The sequence below is a fragment of the Phocoena sinus genome, chromosome 9, assembly GCF_008692025.1.
Source record: "Phocoena sinus isolate mPhoSin1 chromosome 9, mPhoSin1.pri, whole genome shotgun sequence".
NCBI classification, from domain to species: domain Eukaryota; kingdom Metazoa; phylum Chordata; class Mammalia; order Artiodactyla; family Phocoenidae; genus Phocoena; species Phocoena sinus.
The window spans coordinates 77,198,395-77,217,126 of NC_045771.1; the positions used below are offsets into that span (position 1 = coordinate 77,198,395).

Genomic DNA, 18,732 nt, shown 5'->3' on the forward strand with positions numbered 1-18,732 from the left:
TATACTGGATCTGCTAGGTCAATTTCTCCAGGTGCATAATTATCAGAAATTCGGGTGCTCCTTTTGAACAACAGGATAACTCACCCATTCACAGAACTTTAGATGAAGGGACCCTTGAGATCCCTGACGAAGGCTTAATGTTCATCTTGCTTACCACTTGGTGCCTACCACCCGGATCAGTATATTTTTGAATGAAAGAAAAAATGAAGACCACCCCAGTCATTGTACAAATAGAGAACCTGCTTCCTGCAGAAATAAAAGGACTTAACTTGCCCAAGTTTACATGTTATCCCCATGAAGTAACACCAACAGTAGCAATAATTACAGTTACTACTACTTTCAATAAGCACCACATCTACTGCTTGACAGGCATTCTTCAAGGGCTTTACGTGCATCAACTTATTTAATCCTCATAATAACCTTATGGGTTAGGTATTGTAATTATTTTCATAAAATAGGTGAGAAAACGGAGTCACAAACTGCATCTAAATTTCATTCCCCCTTTCTTCCCCGCCATTTCATGCAAATCCTAATCACCCCAAAATTCGGCCTGACGTCAGCTAGCTTGGATCCTTACGAAGGGATGCTCCTGGGGCGCATCCGTGTGTGTTTGTGTGTGACGCGGGAAGTAGGAAGATTTTAAACACCCGCCGCCGGAAAACAATGTCCTGATGTCCTGGATTTTACTCTGGCTTCCCCCGCTCCCCCGGAGAGCCCCTCCTGGTGGGCCAAGGGGACTGGGGACGGGAGACACCACGAGGGCACCCCGGCCTCTCTCGCGTCACGAGGCTCCCCCCCCCACCTCCCCCGGGGGCCGCTCAGCCCCGCAGGAGCCGCCGGGCAGGGCCGCAGCCCCGCCCGCGCCACCTGCTCCAGGGCTCCCGCATCCCCGCCCCGCGTCCCGCCCCCGCGCCGCGCCCGCGCCCCGCGGTCCCTCCCTCCGGCGTGACGGGAGCACGGGCGCCGGCCGCCCGGGCCGCGAGCGCAGCAGAGCTGACAGCGGGCAGCCGGGCAGGGGGCGAGCGAGTGGCGAGCCGAGCGCGCAGCACTCGCGGTCCGGGAGCCGGAGCGCGCCCCACTCGGGGAGGCTGCCTTCTTGCCGGCCGGCGGGCCGACCACAGCGGGACGGAGATGCTGCTCCTCCGCCCAGGGCCGACGCGGGGGAGGGGCCGGGGGCGGCGGGCCGGGGCTCCCCGCTGCGGACTCTCGCCTCCCTGGAGCCCCGCCTGGATCTGCTGTTGGGCGCTCGCCGGCTGTCAAGCGGCCTGGGCTGGGGACCTGCCCTCCTCCTCCGGCCGCCCGCTTCCTCCTTGCCTGGAGGTGAGCGGCACCTGGTCTTTTACCTGGAGTTTGAGGGGGAGGGGCGAGGAGGGCGCGGGAGATGTGGGGTGAGGGTCGTGCCCGTTTACTGCTCTCTGCCTCTTTCCTTCCTTGGAGGACCGTGCTTTTCGTTCGTTTCCAGGGATGAAGTTACCCGCCCCGGGAAGCTGGCCGAGAGAGGGTGTGTGGCTTTGCTGGCTTTTGGGGGGTGCGTTTCGCGCTCCTGGTGTTTTGAGGGCTCTGAAGGACTTTGCGGCGCCGTCTTGGAGTGCCAGGCTTGAGGACCTGGGGCCGAGGGAGAGCTTTCAACACCGGCAGGGGACTGGGGAAGCTTCGCCAGTGGGATTTGGAGACCCCTCACTTCACAGCTTTTCCAGAGAGCCAGATACGTCCGCCGAGGGCGTCCCGCTCCCCTCCCCCTCCCTCCACTCCCCAGTGTGTACAAACCCCTTCCTCCTCTTCCCCTGCCCTCAGCTTCCAGATAAGGCCCTGGGGACTTGCTAAGCCAGTGTGTGGTGTCACTTGGCATCCTTCTGGCAAAACGTGGATGTGAATTAGGAAGAAAAAAGTGTATTCAGGGAAGAGGTGGGTTGGTGATCTAGGAAATTAGAAAAGACAGTGAGTATGCTCCTCTTGGGAGATGTTCATCACCTGGGATGAAGCATTGCTACTATGTATTTTAAAGTTTGAGATTATTGTTGATATATAGCCAAGAAAGGTAAATTATAGGTGATGTGATTTTTTTCCCCTGCTTTTAGGGGAACTGGACTTAATGCCAAAAATTTACAAGGGGTGTCATTGGTACTTGTATTGAGTGTTTATCTTTCCCTTTAGTGTTCCAGAAAGTGCATCCTCTTAATGAAAATCAATGAGGGGAAGGAAGCAACATTTCTGACCTACTTTGAGTGATTATGTTGGGGAGGATATGAGGAGTGGTTACGGTTTTTAGGGAGATTGCTAAGAATCAGGGTGATGGGTCATTTTAATTTAACATAGCAAAAATGGGTTAGCTAATAGCCCCTCTGGGAAACAAGACCAGACCTTGTTCCTTTGTGTCACTTTTGAATTTTACCCAGGCTTGAATTATAGAATATCCACGTTCTAGACATCGTCCATCATCCATGGATTTCACCTTCCTCTCCCATGGTCTCAGTCCCAGGACAGACTGAAATGAAAGAGAATCAGATCAAAGGCATGTGTGCGAGCACACAATAGTGTTATAATTGGGGAAATCAGGGCAAGCACTCAGTGAACAGCTGTGTTTAATTTCAGAGTTTATTAGTATAATTAGTTGTTTAATCCGTATTCTCCTATCACCTGGGAATAGTCCATTCTTCCACAGAATGCTGCTTCTTGGGCATCTTCAGACTGAATAGTAACAGGACAAACTTAAAACCTTGCCTCCAGCCCCCAGTCCCAATATGCAAAACCTATTTTTTTTTTCCTGAAGTGAAAAGTCTTAAGATTCTTGTAAAATTAATTCTTAGTATTGGAGACTCTACTTGAAACAGGTGAAAGTCAGGGCCAGTGGGGGTGATGCTTGGCCACTATAGCTAGGCCGATCCTTTAGGTGAGCACATGTTCTACCCCTGTATACCCAGGCAGAATGGAGTAAGAGTCTGCCACCTGAGACAAATCTTGAAACCAGAGGCAGGGAGATGGCGGAAGGTTCGGGAAGGCTGTGTTCAATTAATTGTACTGACCTTAGAAATTGCATGCGACTCAGTTCCTTGAGGTTTCAATTTTGAATTTATGGAAATAAATGAAATATATGGGAGGATGCTCTGGAGCCTGCGTGTGGCTAGTTGTGTTTTTAGAAAGGTGATGCACAGATCCATTTATATTCTTCCTTATGACTGACAAACAGTTGGAAGATGATGGAGAGTTAGAGGTTCCTTTGGACATAGGAGGGGCCAAGGGGCTGAATCTGCTTCTGGGCATCCGGTCTAACCCACTGAGCTAATTAACAGAGTTGATCATTGTTGCTCTCTGTTTTTTTTAAGAGGAATGTGAGAAGGGCAGGTGTTTTTCAGGTGTTGAGGGTAAGGGTCTGCTTCTGCTTACCGGTAGGGAGGGTCCTTCCTCTGAGATACAGCTATGGAAACGTGGGCCAAACTCCTGTGAGCTAAGACATAGTTAAAATAACTCTCTGGTGCCCACTCCTGCCGGTGTATCCCTTTCCCCTCTTTAGTAACAGAAAAGGACATGAATGCCCTTACAATGCCCCACGTAAGGGACAGCACCACGTGGAGGGGAGGACAGCGAAAGCCGTGAAAGTGAGGGTTCTGAGGCTGGAAACTAAAGCCAACTCTTTTTTTTTTTCCCGGTATGTGGGCCTCTCACTGTTGTGGCCTCTCCTGTTGCGGAGCACAGGCTCCGGACACGCAGGCTCAGCGGCCATGGCTCACGGGCCGAGCCGCTCCGCGGCATGTGGGATCTTCCCGGACCAGGGCACGAGCCCGTGTCCCCTGCATTGGCAGGCGAACTCTCAACCACTGTGCCACCAGGGAAGCCCAAAGCCAACTCTTAATAACAGGAGAGGATGTTGAAGGGAAAATCCGCAGGTAATTCTAAGCCTCATTGCTGCCAGTAGTTTTAGTCTCGTCCTCATTTATCAGTATTTTTATTAAAGTAATCACGTTTAACTAAGTTACAGGGACTCTTATTTTCCTTGCCTGGTTTTGGCGGGAAGCAGCAAAAGGGGAAGGACCAGAAGCAGAGAAAATTGGCCTGGGAGGAGGAATCTAGTTATGATTGCCAGCGTTCAGAAAAGAGGCCCTTCCAAAAGACAGCTGGGATGTGGATAAAGTTTCCCTTAGATTCCTTGCAGAGGATTGGACTCTGGGGTGAAACTCAAATATAATACAGCTTCCTTTGTCAAAGTCATTGGATTATGGAGCTGAAAAGGGGAGAAAAATGATTACTTTGGAAGGCTCAGCTGGAGATACAGTCAGCAGGGTGGACATACAAGCACAAACAGGAAGGGGAGACGGCAATAAAAGTACAGTCAATGTGCCAGCGGTTGAAGGACAACAATAGGATGTGACTTTGATAAATGGTGTTTAAGCAAAAAAAAAAAAAAAAAAAAATGAGGACTGGATATCAGAAAGTACAGAATTAATTTTCTTCAAACTGTTTATGGGGGAACTTACGAAGGATAAATATCCTCTGGGTATCTACTTTTCACTTGTAAAATGGTGGTAATAAAAAGGGACCTGCCTGTCTCTATTGTGAGGATAAGATGGATGAAGATAAGTTAAAGGAAAATAAATTACACACACACACACACACACACACACACGCACACATACACACATACATACATACACATACACATATGAGATTTGATGACTGCTAGATTAGCAGACCTAGATCCTGATGTTTCAGGAAGGGTCTACAATGAGACTTCAGAGGTTCAGAGGATAGGCTTATCCAAGAGTTGAATGCAATGGAATTTTTGACTCATTGAAGAAGAGGACTTAATGGGGCTGCCAGAGGAGAAGAAAGATAAAAGCCAACAGATGAATCGGAGTTGGAGTAAGGTATTAGAAGAGAGACTGCGTGAGAGAGAAGTGCATGAAAAGAACAGAACTAAGTGGATTATGTATGCATTATTTAAATTTGGAAAATTAAATCACAAACTAGCTTGATTCTTAGTGCACTTCTCTACAGTCCTGCGTAATGTGATTCTATTGGTCTCTCTGAATCTTGATTCAATGATGGCTTGCTATGCCAACAGTTTTCATTCCACAGTTACTGAGCTTAAACTATGTGCCAGGTGAAATGTCAGCTGATGAGAAATTACAGATTAAAAAAATAAAATTTAATTGGCTAAGGATGAGCCAGATATGTAAACTAACATTTGCAGTGAAGTGATTTGGTGCTATGAGAGAAAAAGGGGGCCATAAGTCTAGTGGGGAGGATGAGAAAGGGCCCTGTAGAGGAGGTGAGTGAGCCTGGAAAGACGGGTAGGAATTTGCCAAGCAAACAAGGGTCAGATGTGAGGTTGCGCTGGTTTGGGGGAAAGATATTTCTGACGTAGAGCAGAGGTTGAAAATGGCAGAAGCACAGAACAGTTATGCTGTAACTAGTTATAAATGGAGTGCTGCGTGCTACGAGGAGCTTAATGAGATATGAGGCTGAGAGGCAGGCGGAAGCCTGATCATAGGGGACCTTCTGTCATGATAAGAAGCTGGTCTTCATTTGGTAGGTGATAGCAATAGAAGGATTTAAGAATCAGGAGTGGGCTTCCCTGGTGGCGCAGTGGTTGAGAGTCCACCTGCCGATGCAGGGGACACGGGTTCGTGCCCGGGTTCGGGAAGATCCCACATGCCACGGAGCGGCTGGGCCCATGAGCCATGGCCGCTGAGCCTGCACGTCCGGAGCCTGTGCTCCGCAACGGGAGAGGCCACAACAGTGAGAGGCCCGCGTACCGCAAAAAAAAAAAAAAAAAAAAAAAAAAAAAAGAATCAGGAGTAATGCCATATACTTTAGTTCAGCAACAGTATGGAGGTCAAATGAGAGGGGTGGGAAATAGAAAGAGGTGAGACCTGACGGGAGCAGTGAAAATGGAAAAGAGGGATGATGTTAGAAGATAGAATTGACAGTGGGTGGATGTGGAGGGTGAGGGAATGGAAGGTTCTGCCTTGTCTAGAGGATGGTACCTGCACCCTTTGTGAGGAAGATGAGATAAGGAGCTTGGTTCCGGAGAGCTGACCTCTAGAGAGTTCAGTAGGTAGTAGGTCCAGTTGGCTCAGGGCCACAGTCTGGGCCAGTGTGGAGATACAGGAATCACTTGAATGAAAGGCAAGGTTGACACTGCTGGATTGGATGGGATCATCCAGGGAGTGAGGACAAAGGATGAAAGATAGAACTTGGGTTTTTACCAACATTAAATGGGGCAGGAACCAAGCAGCCTACAGAGGTGACATGTAAGGAATGGCAAGTTTCAGGGAGATGCAACAGTGTAGTTATGGGGAAAGGGAGAATCGCCTTTGATGAAGAAAGGGGTTGGTTGTGTTGTCAGTGGTCAAGAAATTCGAATGAGATGAGACCTGAAAAGACAAGATTGAGTTTGACAGTTAGCTCCCTGATATTTAACGCCCCAGTAGTTCCTGTGGAGGTATTAACTGGGGGGTGAGGCAGTAGTGATAGAGTCGATTTTATTATTATAGCCTTCCGAGATTTGGTAAGAATTTGGGTCTTCCGTGTTCACCTAAGTCAGTAGACTTGTAAATGGTCATATCTTCCGTTTTTAGACTTTGATGGGCATAGCTGAGAAGTAACCTTTAGCCTTTTGGCAGGAAGTCTCTGAAGGTCATGGGCTGTGGGTTAAGGGGTTAGAGATTCTAAAGCCACACTGTTGCTGCAGAAGTTAGGACTTGGCCTCTGTTTTCAAGCCGTTAACATAATTAATCTTGCCTGTTATGCTTGTGAAGGTGAATTTTCCATTTCAAGTTCTTATGCTCAGAACCATTTCTCATGTTTTAGGCAAATGTGAGCAAGTATTCACACCATCAATATTTACAATGTAAAACCAAGAGTTGACAGATTTGTGAAGTGTCATATTTTAGCGCAAGGGATGGAAATAGCAGAGCATAGTATAGAGTGGCACATATTCCTATTAGAGTGTATTCCTCGGCAGCGCCTTGAATCTTAGAGTAATTCTTGCTTGTCAGAAAACACCAGTTAAATTTTGGTGGCCTTTTCCTTCCCCAGGAAGAAACCGTGGCTAATCCTTGTCCCTTTTTGCCTTTCTTAATTGAAGTTATATGTAATATTTCAACATTAAACACATAATTATTATGTACTCATGTACCAGGTGCTAGCACTAAAATGAATAAAATGTATGGTCCTTCCCCATACTGAGCTGTATAATCTCATGTGGGCAGACTCAAAACAGCACCACCTATCAGGTAATTCCATCTGTCATAAGCTCTGTGATGGGAACTGTGTGCAGTCAGCGTGTATAGCCTTTTTAGTCTGGTTGGGGTGGGAGGGGTTCCCAAGGAAAAGATGTTTAAACTATGACCCAAAGCATGAGTCAGAGGTTGTGTGTGGTGGTTTTAGAATGCCTCATCCAGAGGAAGCCTTTTGGCCTAGGTCAGTTCCTCTAACTTCCTCTAACCTTTCCAGGGAAAGAGACAGATGTTCTCTTCTCTTCCCTGGTTCCCAGTCCCATCCCATTGTTTGCTCTTGGGCAGCCATACACTGTCCTACAAAGGCTTTTGCACATGCAGGCCCGCCCTGTATAGCTGGGTGAGTGGTACCCACCTGTGGGGTCACGTAAGAGCTGGAATCCAGCCAGCGCTCAGGGTGCCCAGCCAGCTGTCTTGGCACAGGTCTGCATCCATCCAGAGGAAGGAGGACCTTTTTCGGAGTCATATGCCCAGAGGGGGTGCCATTTTCTAAGTCACTCAGAGGTGCCATATGCCTTACCAGAGGCTCTGAACACCTGCCCCTCACCCCACCCAACACATAATAGACTCATTAGGGTAGGAATTTCATCCTATTCAGCAAACAGTGATTAACTGTCTTTTTGTTTAAGGTATTTTGGGGGTTTTAAAAATGAGTAAGGTGCAGGTCCTCTTCTCTGGGAGCACGAATCACTGCCTTGAAAATATCATAGAGTGAGTGGCTTCCACTTTTTTCAGCTGTAGAAAGGAATTGATCTTTATAATGCATTTAATCCTAATTGACAACTTCTCTTTTTTTTTTTTTAAACGTCTTTATTGGAGTATAATTACTTTACAATGGTGTGTTAGTTTCTGCTTTATAACAAAGTGAATCATCTATACATATACATATATCCCCATATCTGACACCTTCTCTTAATTGTACCAGATTTAGGACTCTGAAACAAAAGCCCAGTGATCAGAATATATTGAAGTTTATTCTCAAGTCAATTTATGGCTCTGGAGTTCAGGATACTGTTTAACTTGTTCAAAACTTCACTTTTTTTTTTTTTTTTTTTTTTTTTTTTTTTGCGCTATGCGGGCCTCTCACTGCTGTGGCTTCTCCCGTTGCGGAGCACAGGGTCCGGACGCGCAGGCTCAGCAGCCATGGGTCATGGGCCAGCCACTCCGCGGCATGTGGGATCTTCCCAGACTGGGGCACGAACCCGCGTCCCCTGCATCGGCAGGTGGACTCTCAACCACTGCGCCACCAGGGAAGCCCAAAACTTCACTTTTATGAGGTTCTTTTCCCTTCGTCAGTGGTTCTCAAAGTGTGATCCTAAGACCAGGACTGTCAACATTCCCCAGGCAGTTGTTAGAAATGCAAGTTCTTAGGCCCCGTACACACGCTCCTGAATCAGAAAATCTGGGATTGAGGCCCAGCAGTCTGTCACAGCCAGCTCTCCAGGGGATTGATTACAAGGCATGCGGGAGTTGGAGACCACTGCCCTAGGTATAAAGTGAGGGATACAGTTTAGTTGTGTGAAACACCTGTTTTATTGCTAAAATTCCTTCAACTGTAACCCCTTCTGACTTCCTGCTTCTGCAGGGCATGTTAGAAACTCCTAAAATAATCCCATCAAATGGAGCTTGAGCTCCTCCCCCAACCATGAAGCACATCAGCAAGCGCCACTCAACTATCTGCTATACGCCAGGTAAGAGGCAAGATGCTGGTGATAACACAGGATGCAGAGGATATGGTCACCCCTCTCTAGGAGCTTACAGCCTGAGAAAAGAAGCGAACATGGAAATGATTAAGTACCTCTCTCTGAGATAGACATTAGAATAGAAAACATGGTAATATTAAGAGGGCATGGCTAACCTTCTTGGTAAATGTTTTCCAGTGTTTGTTACTAATGGGGGAGGACTGTTGTTTACGTTTTGCTCCAACTGCAAAGCATCTCCTTGTTATAGTAGAAGTAGTCTTGAAGGTAACTGAAGAACTTATTCCGATCTGAGCCCTGTGTGGCCTTGAGCAAATGAACCTCTTTGAGTCTTTCTGCCTCTGCAGATGGAGATAGTAACTTCTGCCTTCCCCCCATTAGAGTTGCTCTAAGGATCAAGCTAATGTATTTGAAGATGCTTTGTAAATTTTAATGCACTGCCATATATTATTATTCTTGTGTAAGCTAAGAACACTGTTTCTAAGGGGATGGATTGAGGTGTGAAAGGACTGGGATGTGGGTAGGAAAATTTATTTACTGGCAAAAGCATTTTATAGGCGTATTTTTTCTAACGATGGAAGTTGTGCATTGTGAAGAGTTTAGAGGAGCAAAGGTATAAAAAAAAGAAATGTCAGTTCTAATTCTTCCACTTAAGGATATCTCGCATTTAATGTTTCAGCACATTTCCTACCTATATAGTTTTTCCTTTTTTTTTTTTTTTTTTTTCTTTGTGGTACACGGGCCTCTCACTGTTGTGGCCTCTCCCGTTGCGGAGCACAGGCTCCGGATGCGCAGGCTCAGTGGCCATGGCTCACGGGCCCAGCCGCTCCACGGCATGTGGGATCTTCCCGGACCGGGGCACGAACCCATGTCCCCTGCATCGGCAGGCGGACTCTCAACCACTGCGCCACCAGGGAAGCCCTATTTTTTCCTTTTTAAAAACCATGAGTGAGTGCATATTTTATGGATAAGTTGTATCTTTTCCTCTTATTGTAAGCATTTCCCAATGACATTAATATTTCTTTATAAGTATTTTGGTAATATTTATAAAATAGTTTAATACGTGATATATTGCAAAATATAGCATGATTTGAATATCTGCCATTGTTTACTTATGAGCCATTCACTTCAGCCTTTCACTGAAAATGCTCTTTTAGGTCAACAATGACCTCCTCTTTGCTAAGTCCAGCTGTCATTCCTCCCCTTTCCCTGCCTTACTAGAACACTGGACCCAGCTGACTGTTCGTCACTGCTGAAACGTTCACTTGGCTTCAAGCACACCATGCTCTCCTGGTTTTTCTCTTGCTCTACTTTGCCGGTTCCGCCTCGTCTCCCTGACTTCTTTACATGGAGGATTCCCTGCCTCAATCCTTAACTGTCCTATCTTTTCTGTCACCCTGACTCCTCACACTTTCGGTGATGTCATTCATTCTCTTGGTTTTAAATACCATCTGCATATGGACCACTCTCAAATTTATATCTCCTGCGTGGACCATCCGTGGCTTCCTGACAAGCACAGCCTCAACGACTCCGCCTGGATAAGTACCTCAAACCTGTCACGTCCAAAACCAAGCTCCTGCCACTGCCCCAAGCCGACTCCAGTGTGGTCTTCCCCATTTCCTTGCATGCCAAGTCCTCCCTTCCAGTAACTCAGGTCTCAAACTCTGGACTCTCCCTGACTTCTTTTTCTCCCATGTCTTATATCCAGTCTAGTAGCAAACTCTCTTGTCTCTGCCTTCGAAATAGCCAGAGTCAGAACTTCTCACCCCTTGGCCTGTACCGTCTGGGCCACAAGCACCATAGTATCTTGCCTGGATTATGGCTGTAACTTTCCATCTTGATCTTCAGTTAGAGTTCAGCAGAGCAGTCAAGAGGTCCCATTAAACATAAGTCAAAAGCTGTTATCTTTTGCTCAGAGCTCTTCTAAGGCCTGGTTCAGAACCGAAGCTCTGATGGTGGCTTGCAGGCCCAATATGATCTGGCCTCCTTTAAGCCTCGAATGTCATCTTACTACTCCCCCCGTTCTTCACTCTGCTTCAGCCTCCCCGTCTCCTTGCTCTTTCCAGAACGTGTTACGGAAGCTCTTTCTCAGGGTTTCTGCCCTGGTTCTTTCCTCTGCCTGCAGCTCTCTTCTCAGGTATCTGCTTGCCTTTCTCCCTCATGTCCTTAAGGTTTCTAGTCAGTTGTCATCTTTTCATAAGATGGCCACCTCCTTGAAATTGCAGCCTCTTCCTGTCTATCCCCATTTCATGCTTTTGTTTTTCTCCGTAGTACTTTTCAGCATCCATCATAATATACATTTAAATTAGTTATTGATAATTTGTTTTTATGAGCCCACTCTCAGCAAAGATCCATAAAGACAAGGCAATCCCTCCCTCCCTCCCTCCTTTCCTTCCTTCCTTCCTTCCATCCATCCATCCTCCCTTCCCCCCTCCCTTCTTCCCTTCCTCCCTTCCTGTTTTTTTTTTAAATAAGCTACTGTATCCCTACCACCTCAAACAATGCCTGGCACTGTGTTGAATGAATGAGTAAATTTAATTTTGGGCACTTAGTTTGTTTTTAATTCTTTGTAGTATAAAAAGGCTACAGTATATCATCATAAGCAACAACGCAGAATGTTGTCTGAATTTCTGATTATTGAAGATGAAAGTGAAGCAGCAATCTTAGGTTGAAAAATATGAGCTATACCCTAGCCAACAGTGAAAAGTGTTATTTATTTATTTTAAAAATTTATTTATTTACTTATTTTTAAATTGATGTATATAGTTGATTTACAATTTTGTTATGTATGTATGTATCTTTTTTGTATATGTGTATATGTATGTATTTTATTTATTTTTCTATATGAAAAAATATTTTTTTCAGATTCTCTTCCCTTATAGATTATTACAAAATATTGAGTATAGTTCCCTGTGCTATACAGTAGGTCCTCGTTGGTTATCTATTTTGTATATAGTAGTATGCATATGTTAACCCCAAACTCCTAATTTATCCTTTCCCCCCTTTCCCATTTGGTAACCATAAGTTTGTTTTCTATGTCTGTGAAAAACTGTTATTTATTAATATTAATTTGATGGTGGAAAATGCTATCTCACTGGTGTAATTTACATTTCTTTAATCACTGCCGAGGGTCAGTATTTTTTATGTGACTTAGCTTTTTGTATTTCACTTTCTGTGGAATTTCTGTTTAGGTGTTTTCACTTACATATAATATAATATATGAAGTCTTTCATGTGATTGCCTAAGAAAAATTGTCAAGCAACTGCAAAGTGATCAAGAATTTTCGGACTTCGGTTGAGTCTTTGTTCTAAGAGTGTGCTTCTGAAATTTCAAGGCAGCCCTACTTCATTCTGTTACTTCTTTTTCAGTGGCCATTCATATGTTAATTTGTTCCTGTGGCATTTAATGAGTTCAGGTCATGTATTTCTCTCATAGGTAAACTAATAATACGGAAGTCTGTGATTACAGTAGAGACGGGTTAAGTGCTGTGGTGGAGTTGTGGACAGAGTTTGTGTTTTTTTTGTTTTTTTTTTTACGGTATGCGGGCCTGTCACTGCTGTGGCCTCTCCCGTTGCGGAGCACAGGCTCCGGATGCGCAGGCTCAGCAGCCACGGCTCACGGGCCCAGCGGCTCCGCGGCATGTGGGATCCTCCCGGACCGGGGCACGAACCCGTGTCCCCTGCAACGGCAGGCGGACTCTCAACCACTGCGCCACCAGGGAAGCCCGGACAGAGTTTTATAGAAGCACAGAGGGAGGGACTGCATCCCGCTAAGGAGCCGTGGTCTCAGAGAAGGTGCTGTTTGAGCTGAGTTTGGAAAGATTTCCAGAAGTGCTTTACAGGATGCACAGAGGCCAGCTTATCTCGGTCAAAGAAAACCGATTGTGTGACTGCACAGAGGAATTAAATCATATGACCATTTCACGGACTAGAGTGAAGGCACTTGGGTGACAATGACAAGAGATGGCTAGATTATGAGGAAGGTAGAGACTGAGGGTTTTGTGAGAAAAGCTTTGGGGACCACTGACATCAGATTATTCTGTTTGCGAGTGGAGGGATGTAAAAGGGGAGTAATACTGGAGACAGGAAGATCAGTTAGGGGACGTTGCCTCTCTCACGGGGAAGAAAGAAATGTCAGAGCTAAGCAAATGACAGAATGGGGTGTAGGTTAGGTGATGGATTTGACAGCTGAGTGATAAATTTCAGTCTACCCGACTTCTAGGGTTTTTGCCTTGGGCCACTTGGTAGAGGCTCTGCCTTTCATTGAGACTGAACATTTAGGAGGTGAATGAGGCTGCTGGAAGAAAGAGGATGAGTTCATTACTGGCATCCCGAGTTTAAAGTGCTCTCCCAGAGACAGGTGGATGTTCGGAAGTGTAACCAAGAGGTGACTTGGGAGCCAGGGGCACATAAGAGGTAGTTGAAGCCAGTGGTGTTGATGGGGTCACCTAGGCCGTGAGGCACCACGTGTTGAGGAGAGGCCTCAGGGAAACACCAGCATTTAAGAGGCAAGCAGAGCAAGAAATGATTGAGAATGAGACTGAAAAGGCACGACCAGGAGAGAATGATAGCACAGAAACTGGCTGAGGGTCGAAGGGATAGGCGACCAGTAAATCTGCAGTATGATCCAGGCACGTGATTCTTGATGTTTGGTTAGGCATTAAAAATATCATATCCTTGTGGACAAGATGCAGAAGTATGTGCTGAATGATGGTATAACTAGGCAGAGTGTTGGATATTTGAACAAATGTACCCTGAGGTTATTAATTTAAGGACTTGATGCTAAGCAGAAGGAAGTTTTCCAATGTAATACCTTTGGTCTTAGTATCTACTCTCTGTCCTGTTACTGTTCTGCTTTTACTATTGAATCAGTAGTTTGGTTTTGGGAAGGCTTAACCAAATTTTGTCAAGTCAGAAAGCTGGGAAAGATGCCTAATGAGTTGGAAAGCAGACCTGGGATTCAAATGATTGCAAGAGGTTAGAATCATGGGCAAACATAATTGTTCAAAATGTCCTTTTTGGTCCTGAAATTCAGATGTTCAAGCATAAGGTGAGGAATTCTTGCTTAAAAGTAATTTTGAAGCCACAGATGTCCTGTAGCTGCTAAAAGCAATGATGGGCTGGTGGGAGGGTTCCTAGTTTCTATTAACATGAGCGGAGTGCTTGGCTCATAGAAAGTGGACACTTAACAGGTCAGTAATACAACTTAGGTGCAGTATTTGAAGAGGGACATTGAAATAGGGAGATTTTTTTGGTTTAAGGTGTGAATTAGGGAGATGAACTATTTCGAGAGTATCTCCAAATACCTGAGGACTGATCAAAGGAACTGAGGCTGTTTAGCTTGAAGAAGACTTAAGGGGACCGTAATAGTGAGCTTCAAATAACAGTAAGTGCAGTCATGCTTAAGGGGCGTTGGTATAATGCTCATTTAGAGGACAAGATTAGGTAGGGTTATAGGTGGGTTAGGTAGGTGGGTTAGGTAGGGTTAGGTAACCTACCTAATAACCTATTTGGTAGGTTATTAGGTGGGTAATAGATAGAAGAAAGAAGAATTTAGTTCGTCCAAGAAGGTGTTTTATATCTGTAGAGCCATGTGCTGCTGCTTTGAACTCTGAAAGTTGCAAGGTTCCTGTGTTGTTGGGACAGACTGCTGTCCTGGGTCACTGCTGTCCTGAGTCAGAACTGTTTACTGCTCTGTGCCTATATTACTGTGGTAGATTTAAGGGGCAGTTCAATGAATGTATACACATTGCTCCTGTAACAGGTGAGAAGATAACTCTTTCTCCTTGGGGATTAATCTTAGGACACATTCTTTCTTAATCTGTCATCCTTAGCACTGTATTCTAAGATTGCTACATCGTAAACATAAAGCAATACCCTTTGATATTTAACATTCTAAAATTGAGAACGGGAGGAATTGGCCATTTGAAATGTAAGTTTAGCACAGACTGCACTATGATAATTCTTGGGCATATCAGTAAAGCATACTAGGAGATAACTTAAGCCAAGATAATCAGTAGCTGCTTAAGTAGATCTGAGCTTGGTACCCTAGCAAGTGCTTCGCTAGCTAAAGAGCAGATAAATGCTAACATCACTTGCTCTAACATTTTTTTTATGGTTTCACTTTTCACATTTGACCTTTTTAAAATGCAAAGCAGTATATGTGCATTTTATTAATTTTTAAAAATAAATTTATTTATTTATTTTTGGCTGCTTTGGGTCTTTGTTGCCGTGTGCGGGCTTTCTGTAGTTTCGGAGAGCGAGCAGGGCCTTCTCTTTGTTGCGGTGCGCGGGCTTCTCATCGTGATGGCTTATCTTGTTGCGGAGCATGGGCTCAAGGCACGCGGGCTCAGTAGTTGTGGCTCGCGGGCTCTAGAGCGCAGGCTCAGTAGTTGTGGCGCACGGGCTTAGTTGCTCCACAGCATGTGGGATCTTCCTGTACCAGGGCTTGAACCTGTGTCCCCTGCATTGGCAGGCGGATTCTTAACTACTGCGCCACCAGCCATATGTGCATTTTAGAAAAGTGAAGTAATAAAACCACCCTTAATTCCACTGAATAAGCACACCACTCAATATCTTAGTATTTGTAATAGGAATAACATATAAAAAGAGCAATAGCCAGGTACAGTTTAAAGGCATTTCATGTGTTAACTCACTTACCCAGTCCTCCAGACTCTGATAAGCTCAGTCCTAATACTTGTTGCATGGTTAAATTACTGTGAGCCCCGGCTAACCCCCGCAGTGTCCACACTCTTAACCATCTGGCTCTACTGCCTCTATCACATATATCAGATATCTTAGCATATATTTCATTATGAATTTACATGTATGTTGACAAAATGGGACTATTCTGTACATACAGTTTGATAATTATTTTTTGCATTTAACAGTATGCTGTGAACTTATTCCCACATTTTAATTCATGTAGAATTTTATTCAGTGCTTGTTGTCAGGTAGGCCTTGGACTTTATTTTCTGAATAGCCCCTTTTCACAAATAGTGTTCAAACAATCCATAATCCATCCTTTCTCCACTGATTTGTTTTCTATACCATGTATCGTATGTGTGTGTGTGTGTGTATATGCACACACACATATATACACATATATATTCTTTATAATCTATTATTATATAGACACACAAACATTTATTTGACATCTTTTGGGCTACTTTATATCTATTGATTTTTTTGTACCAAGATTGCTCACAGAGTTTTTTTTTGTTTGATTTTTGCGGTACGCGGGCCTCTCACTGCTGTGGCCTCTCCCGCCACGGAGCACAGGCTCCGGACGCGCAGGCCCAGCGGCCACGGCCCGCGGGCCCAGCCGCCCCGCAGCACGTAGGATCCTCCGGGACTGGGGCACGAACCCACGCCCCCTGCACCGGCAGGCGGACTCTCAACCACTGCGCCACCCGGGAAGCCCGCTCACAGAGTTTTATAATGTGATTTTATACAATACTTTTGCTTTTCTTTCCAGGATTTCTTAGCTGTTCTCACTCCTTTTAGTCTTCCAGTTCAACTTTAGAATAATTTTGAAAAATTAAAAAAAAAATTCTCCCTGGAATTTTCTCTTGGATTCTGTTAAGTCTCTTCATTTATTTGGGAAAAAATGTCATCTTTACAGTATTATTTTCATATTTGAAGGTAGAATCTGCTTCAGTGTTGGAAGCATTCTGTGTTTTTCACCAGCACAGTCTTTGTATACCTATTTTTTTGTTACTGTTTTCTGTGGCAGTTTCCCTACCATTTTACCTTTTGATTTTTCCCTGTGTTGAAAAGCCATTGTGTTTTGAAAATTGACTGCATACCTAGTCTCTTATAAAGCAGCCTTGTTAATTCTAGTATTTTGTCAGTTAATTATCTTTGATTTTCTTGATAACAAGTGCCATTTATTGAGCAATTAAATGTGTAAAACACTTTATATTAACAGTAATCCTGGGCTTCCCTGGTGGCGCAGTGGTTAAGAATCTGCCTGCCAATGCAGGGCACACGGGTTCGAGCCCTGGTCCGGGAAGATCCTACATGCCGTGGAGCAACTGAGCCCGTGTGCCACAACTACTGAGTCTGCTCTTTAGAGCCTGCGCACCAGAACTACTGAGTCCGTGTGCCACAACTACCGAAGCCCGCGTGCCTAGAGCCAGTGCTCACAGAAAGAGAAGCCACCACAGTGAGAAGCCCGTGCAACACAGCAAAGAGTAGCCCCCGCTCGCCACAACTAGAGAAAGCCCACGTGCAGCAATGAAGACCCAACACAGTATAAAAAAATAAAAAAATAAAAAAATAAATTTAAAAAAGAAAAGAATCATCTTGCAAGAATAATTAAAAAAAAAACAGTAACCCTCACAGCAATCCATGCCTCTGCTTTTAGAGATGAGGAAACTGAAGGTGAAAGGCAATTAATAACTTGCAAAAGATGACAAAGCTAGTGAGCCATGAGGCTGGGATGTATTTGTCTCCAGAGACCTCATTGAACCCCACAGAACCCCACTGCCTTCCACTCTGCCTACACAGAACTGGTCTTTACTTACAGCTCTCTACAGCTGCTTCCAAGAGGCTATGTACTGAATCTTATTAAGGTACACCAAGCAGCTATTTATAATTTTTTTCTCCTTTAGTCAATCATTTTCAGACTGTTCCTTTTTCTCAAGGTATTAATCCCCTTTTCCTGTGTTTCAGAAATCCACCATCTCCTCCAGGGCAGTTGTTAGTGTTGCACGTGTCTTCTCCAGGGGAGCTCCCTATTCCACTGAGTTTAACCCACACACAGCTGTGTGCGTGGCCATTAGTCCTCTTGCCTCTGGGATGAGGTGTCTGTGCAGCGTCCCTAGACCAACTTCTGCTGTAAGGCACGTTTTCTTCCCCTGCTGTGCTGATCAACTGAGGGGATCTCGTTCTGTCTATACTAGATTCTTGATTAGGAGAACGTTTTTAGAATTTTAGAGTAACAGAGCTGTCTGTAGTTTTTCCACAGTAAGCAGCACATGACAGGCACTGGACCTAGGGCATGTTCAGCCTCTATCTTTATCTGTATGGTCCTGGAGATGAAATTGAGGGCGAGGGGTGTTAGTCTGATGACATCTTAAACTGGAGACCTGTAAAACTTCAAAAATAAAAGGTCAAACTCTGTTGTAAGAACAGTATATACCAAAGACAGTTGAGAATAAAAATTGATGGACGGTAGTTCTGTCATTTTACCACAACTGTTTTAATGGTTTCCTTTCCTTTTTTTTTTTTGAATTTTTGAATTTTATTTTATTTATTTTTTTATACAGCAGGTTCTTATTAGTCATCCATTTTATACACATCAGTGTATACATGTCAGTCCCAATCGCCCAATTCATCACACCACCACCACCATGCCGCTTCCCTCCCTTGGTGTCCATACGTTTGTTCTCTGCATCTGTGTCTCAACTTCTGCCCTGCAAACTGGTTCATCTGTACCATTTTTCTAGGTTCCACATATATGTGTTAATATACGATATTTGTTTTTCTCTTTCTGACTGACTTCACTCTGTATGACAGTCTCTAGATCCATCCATGTCTCAACAAATGACCCAGTTTCGTTCCTTTTTATGGCTGAATAATATTCCGTTGTATATATGTACCACATCTTTATCCATTCGTCTGTTGATGGGCATTTAGGTTGCTTCCATGACCTGGCTATTGTAAATAGTGCTGCAATGAACATTGGGGTGCATGCATCTTTTTGAATTATGGTTTTCTCAGGGTATATGCCCAGTAGTGGGATTGCTGGATCATATGGTAATTCTATTTTTAGTGTTTTAAGGAACCTCC

General features: G+C 44.7%; 1 protein-coding gene across 1 annotated transcript in view; it reads left to right on the forward strand.

The window, feature by feature from the left end:
- The first annotated feature begins 1,001 nt into the window (after nt 1-1,001).
- Nucleotides 1,002-18,732, forward strand: part of KIAA1324L (KIAA1324 like) — a 188,768-nt gene continuing 171,037 nt past the window's right edge. The window contains exon 1 of the mRNA XM_032644023.1: nt 1,002-1,320. Coding sequence (XP_032499914.1) covers nt 1,132-1,320 — 189 coding nt within the window. The 5' untranslated portion in view covers nt 1,002-1,131. The remainder of the gene's footprint in view (nt 1,321-18,732) is intronic.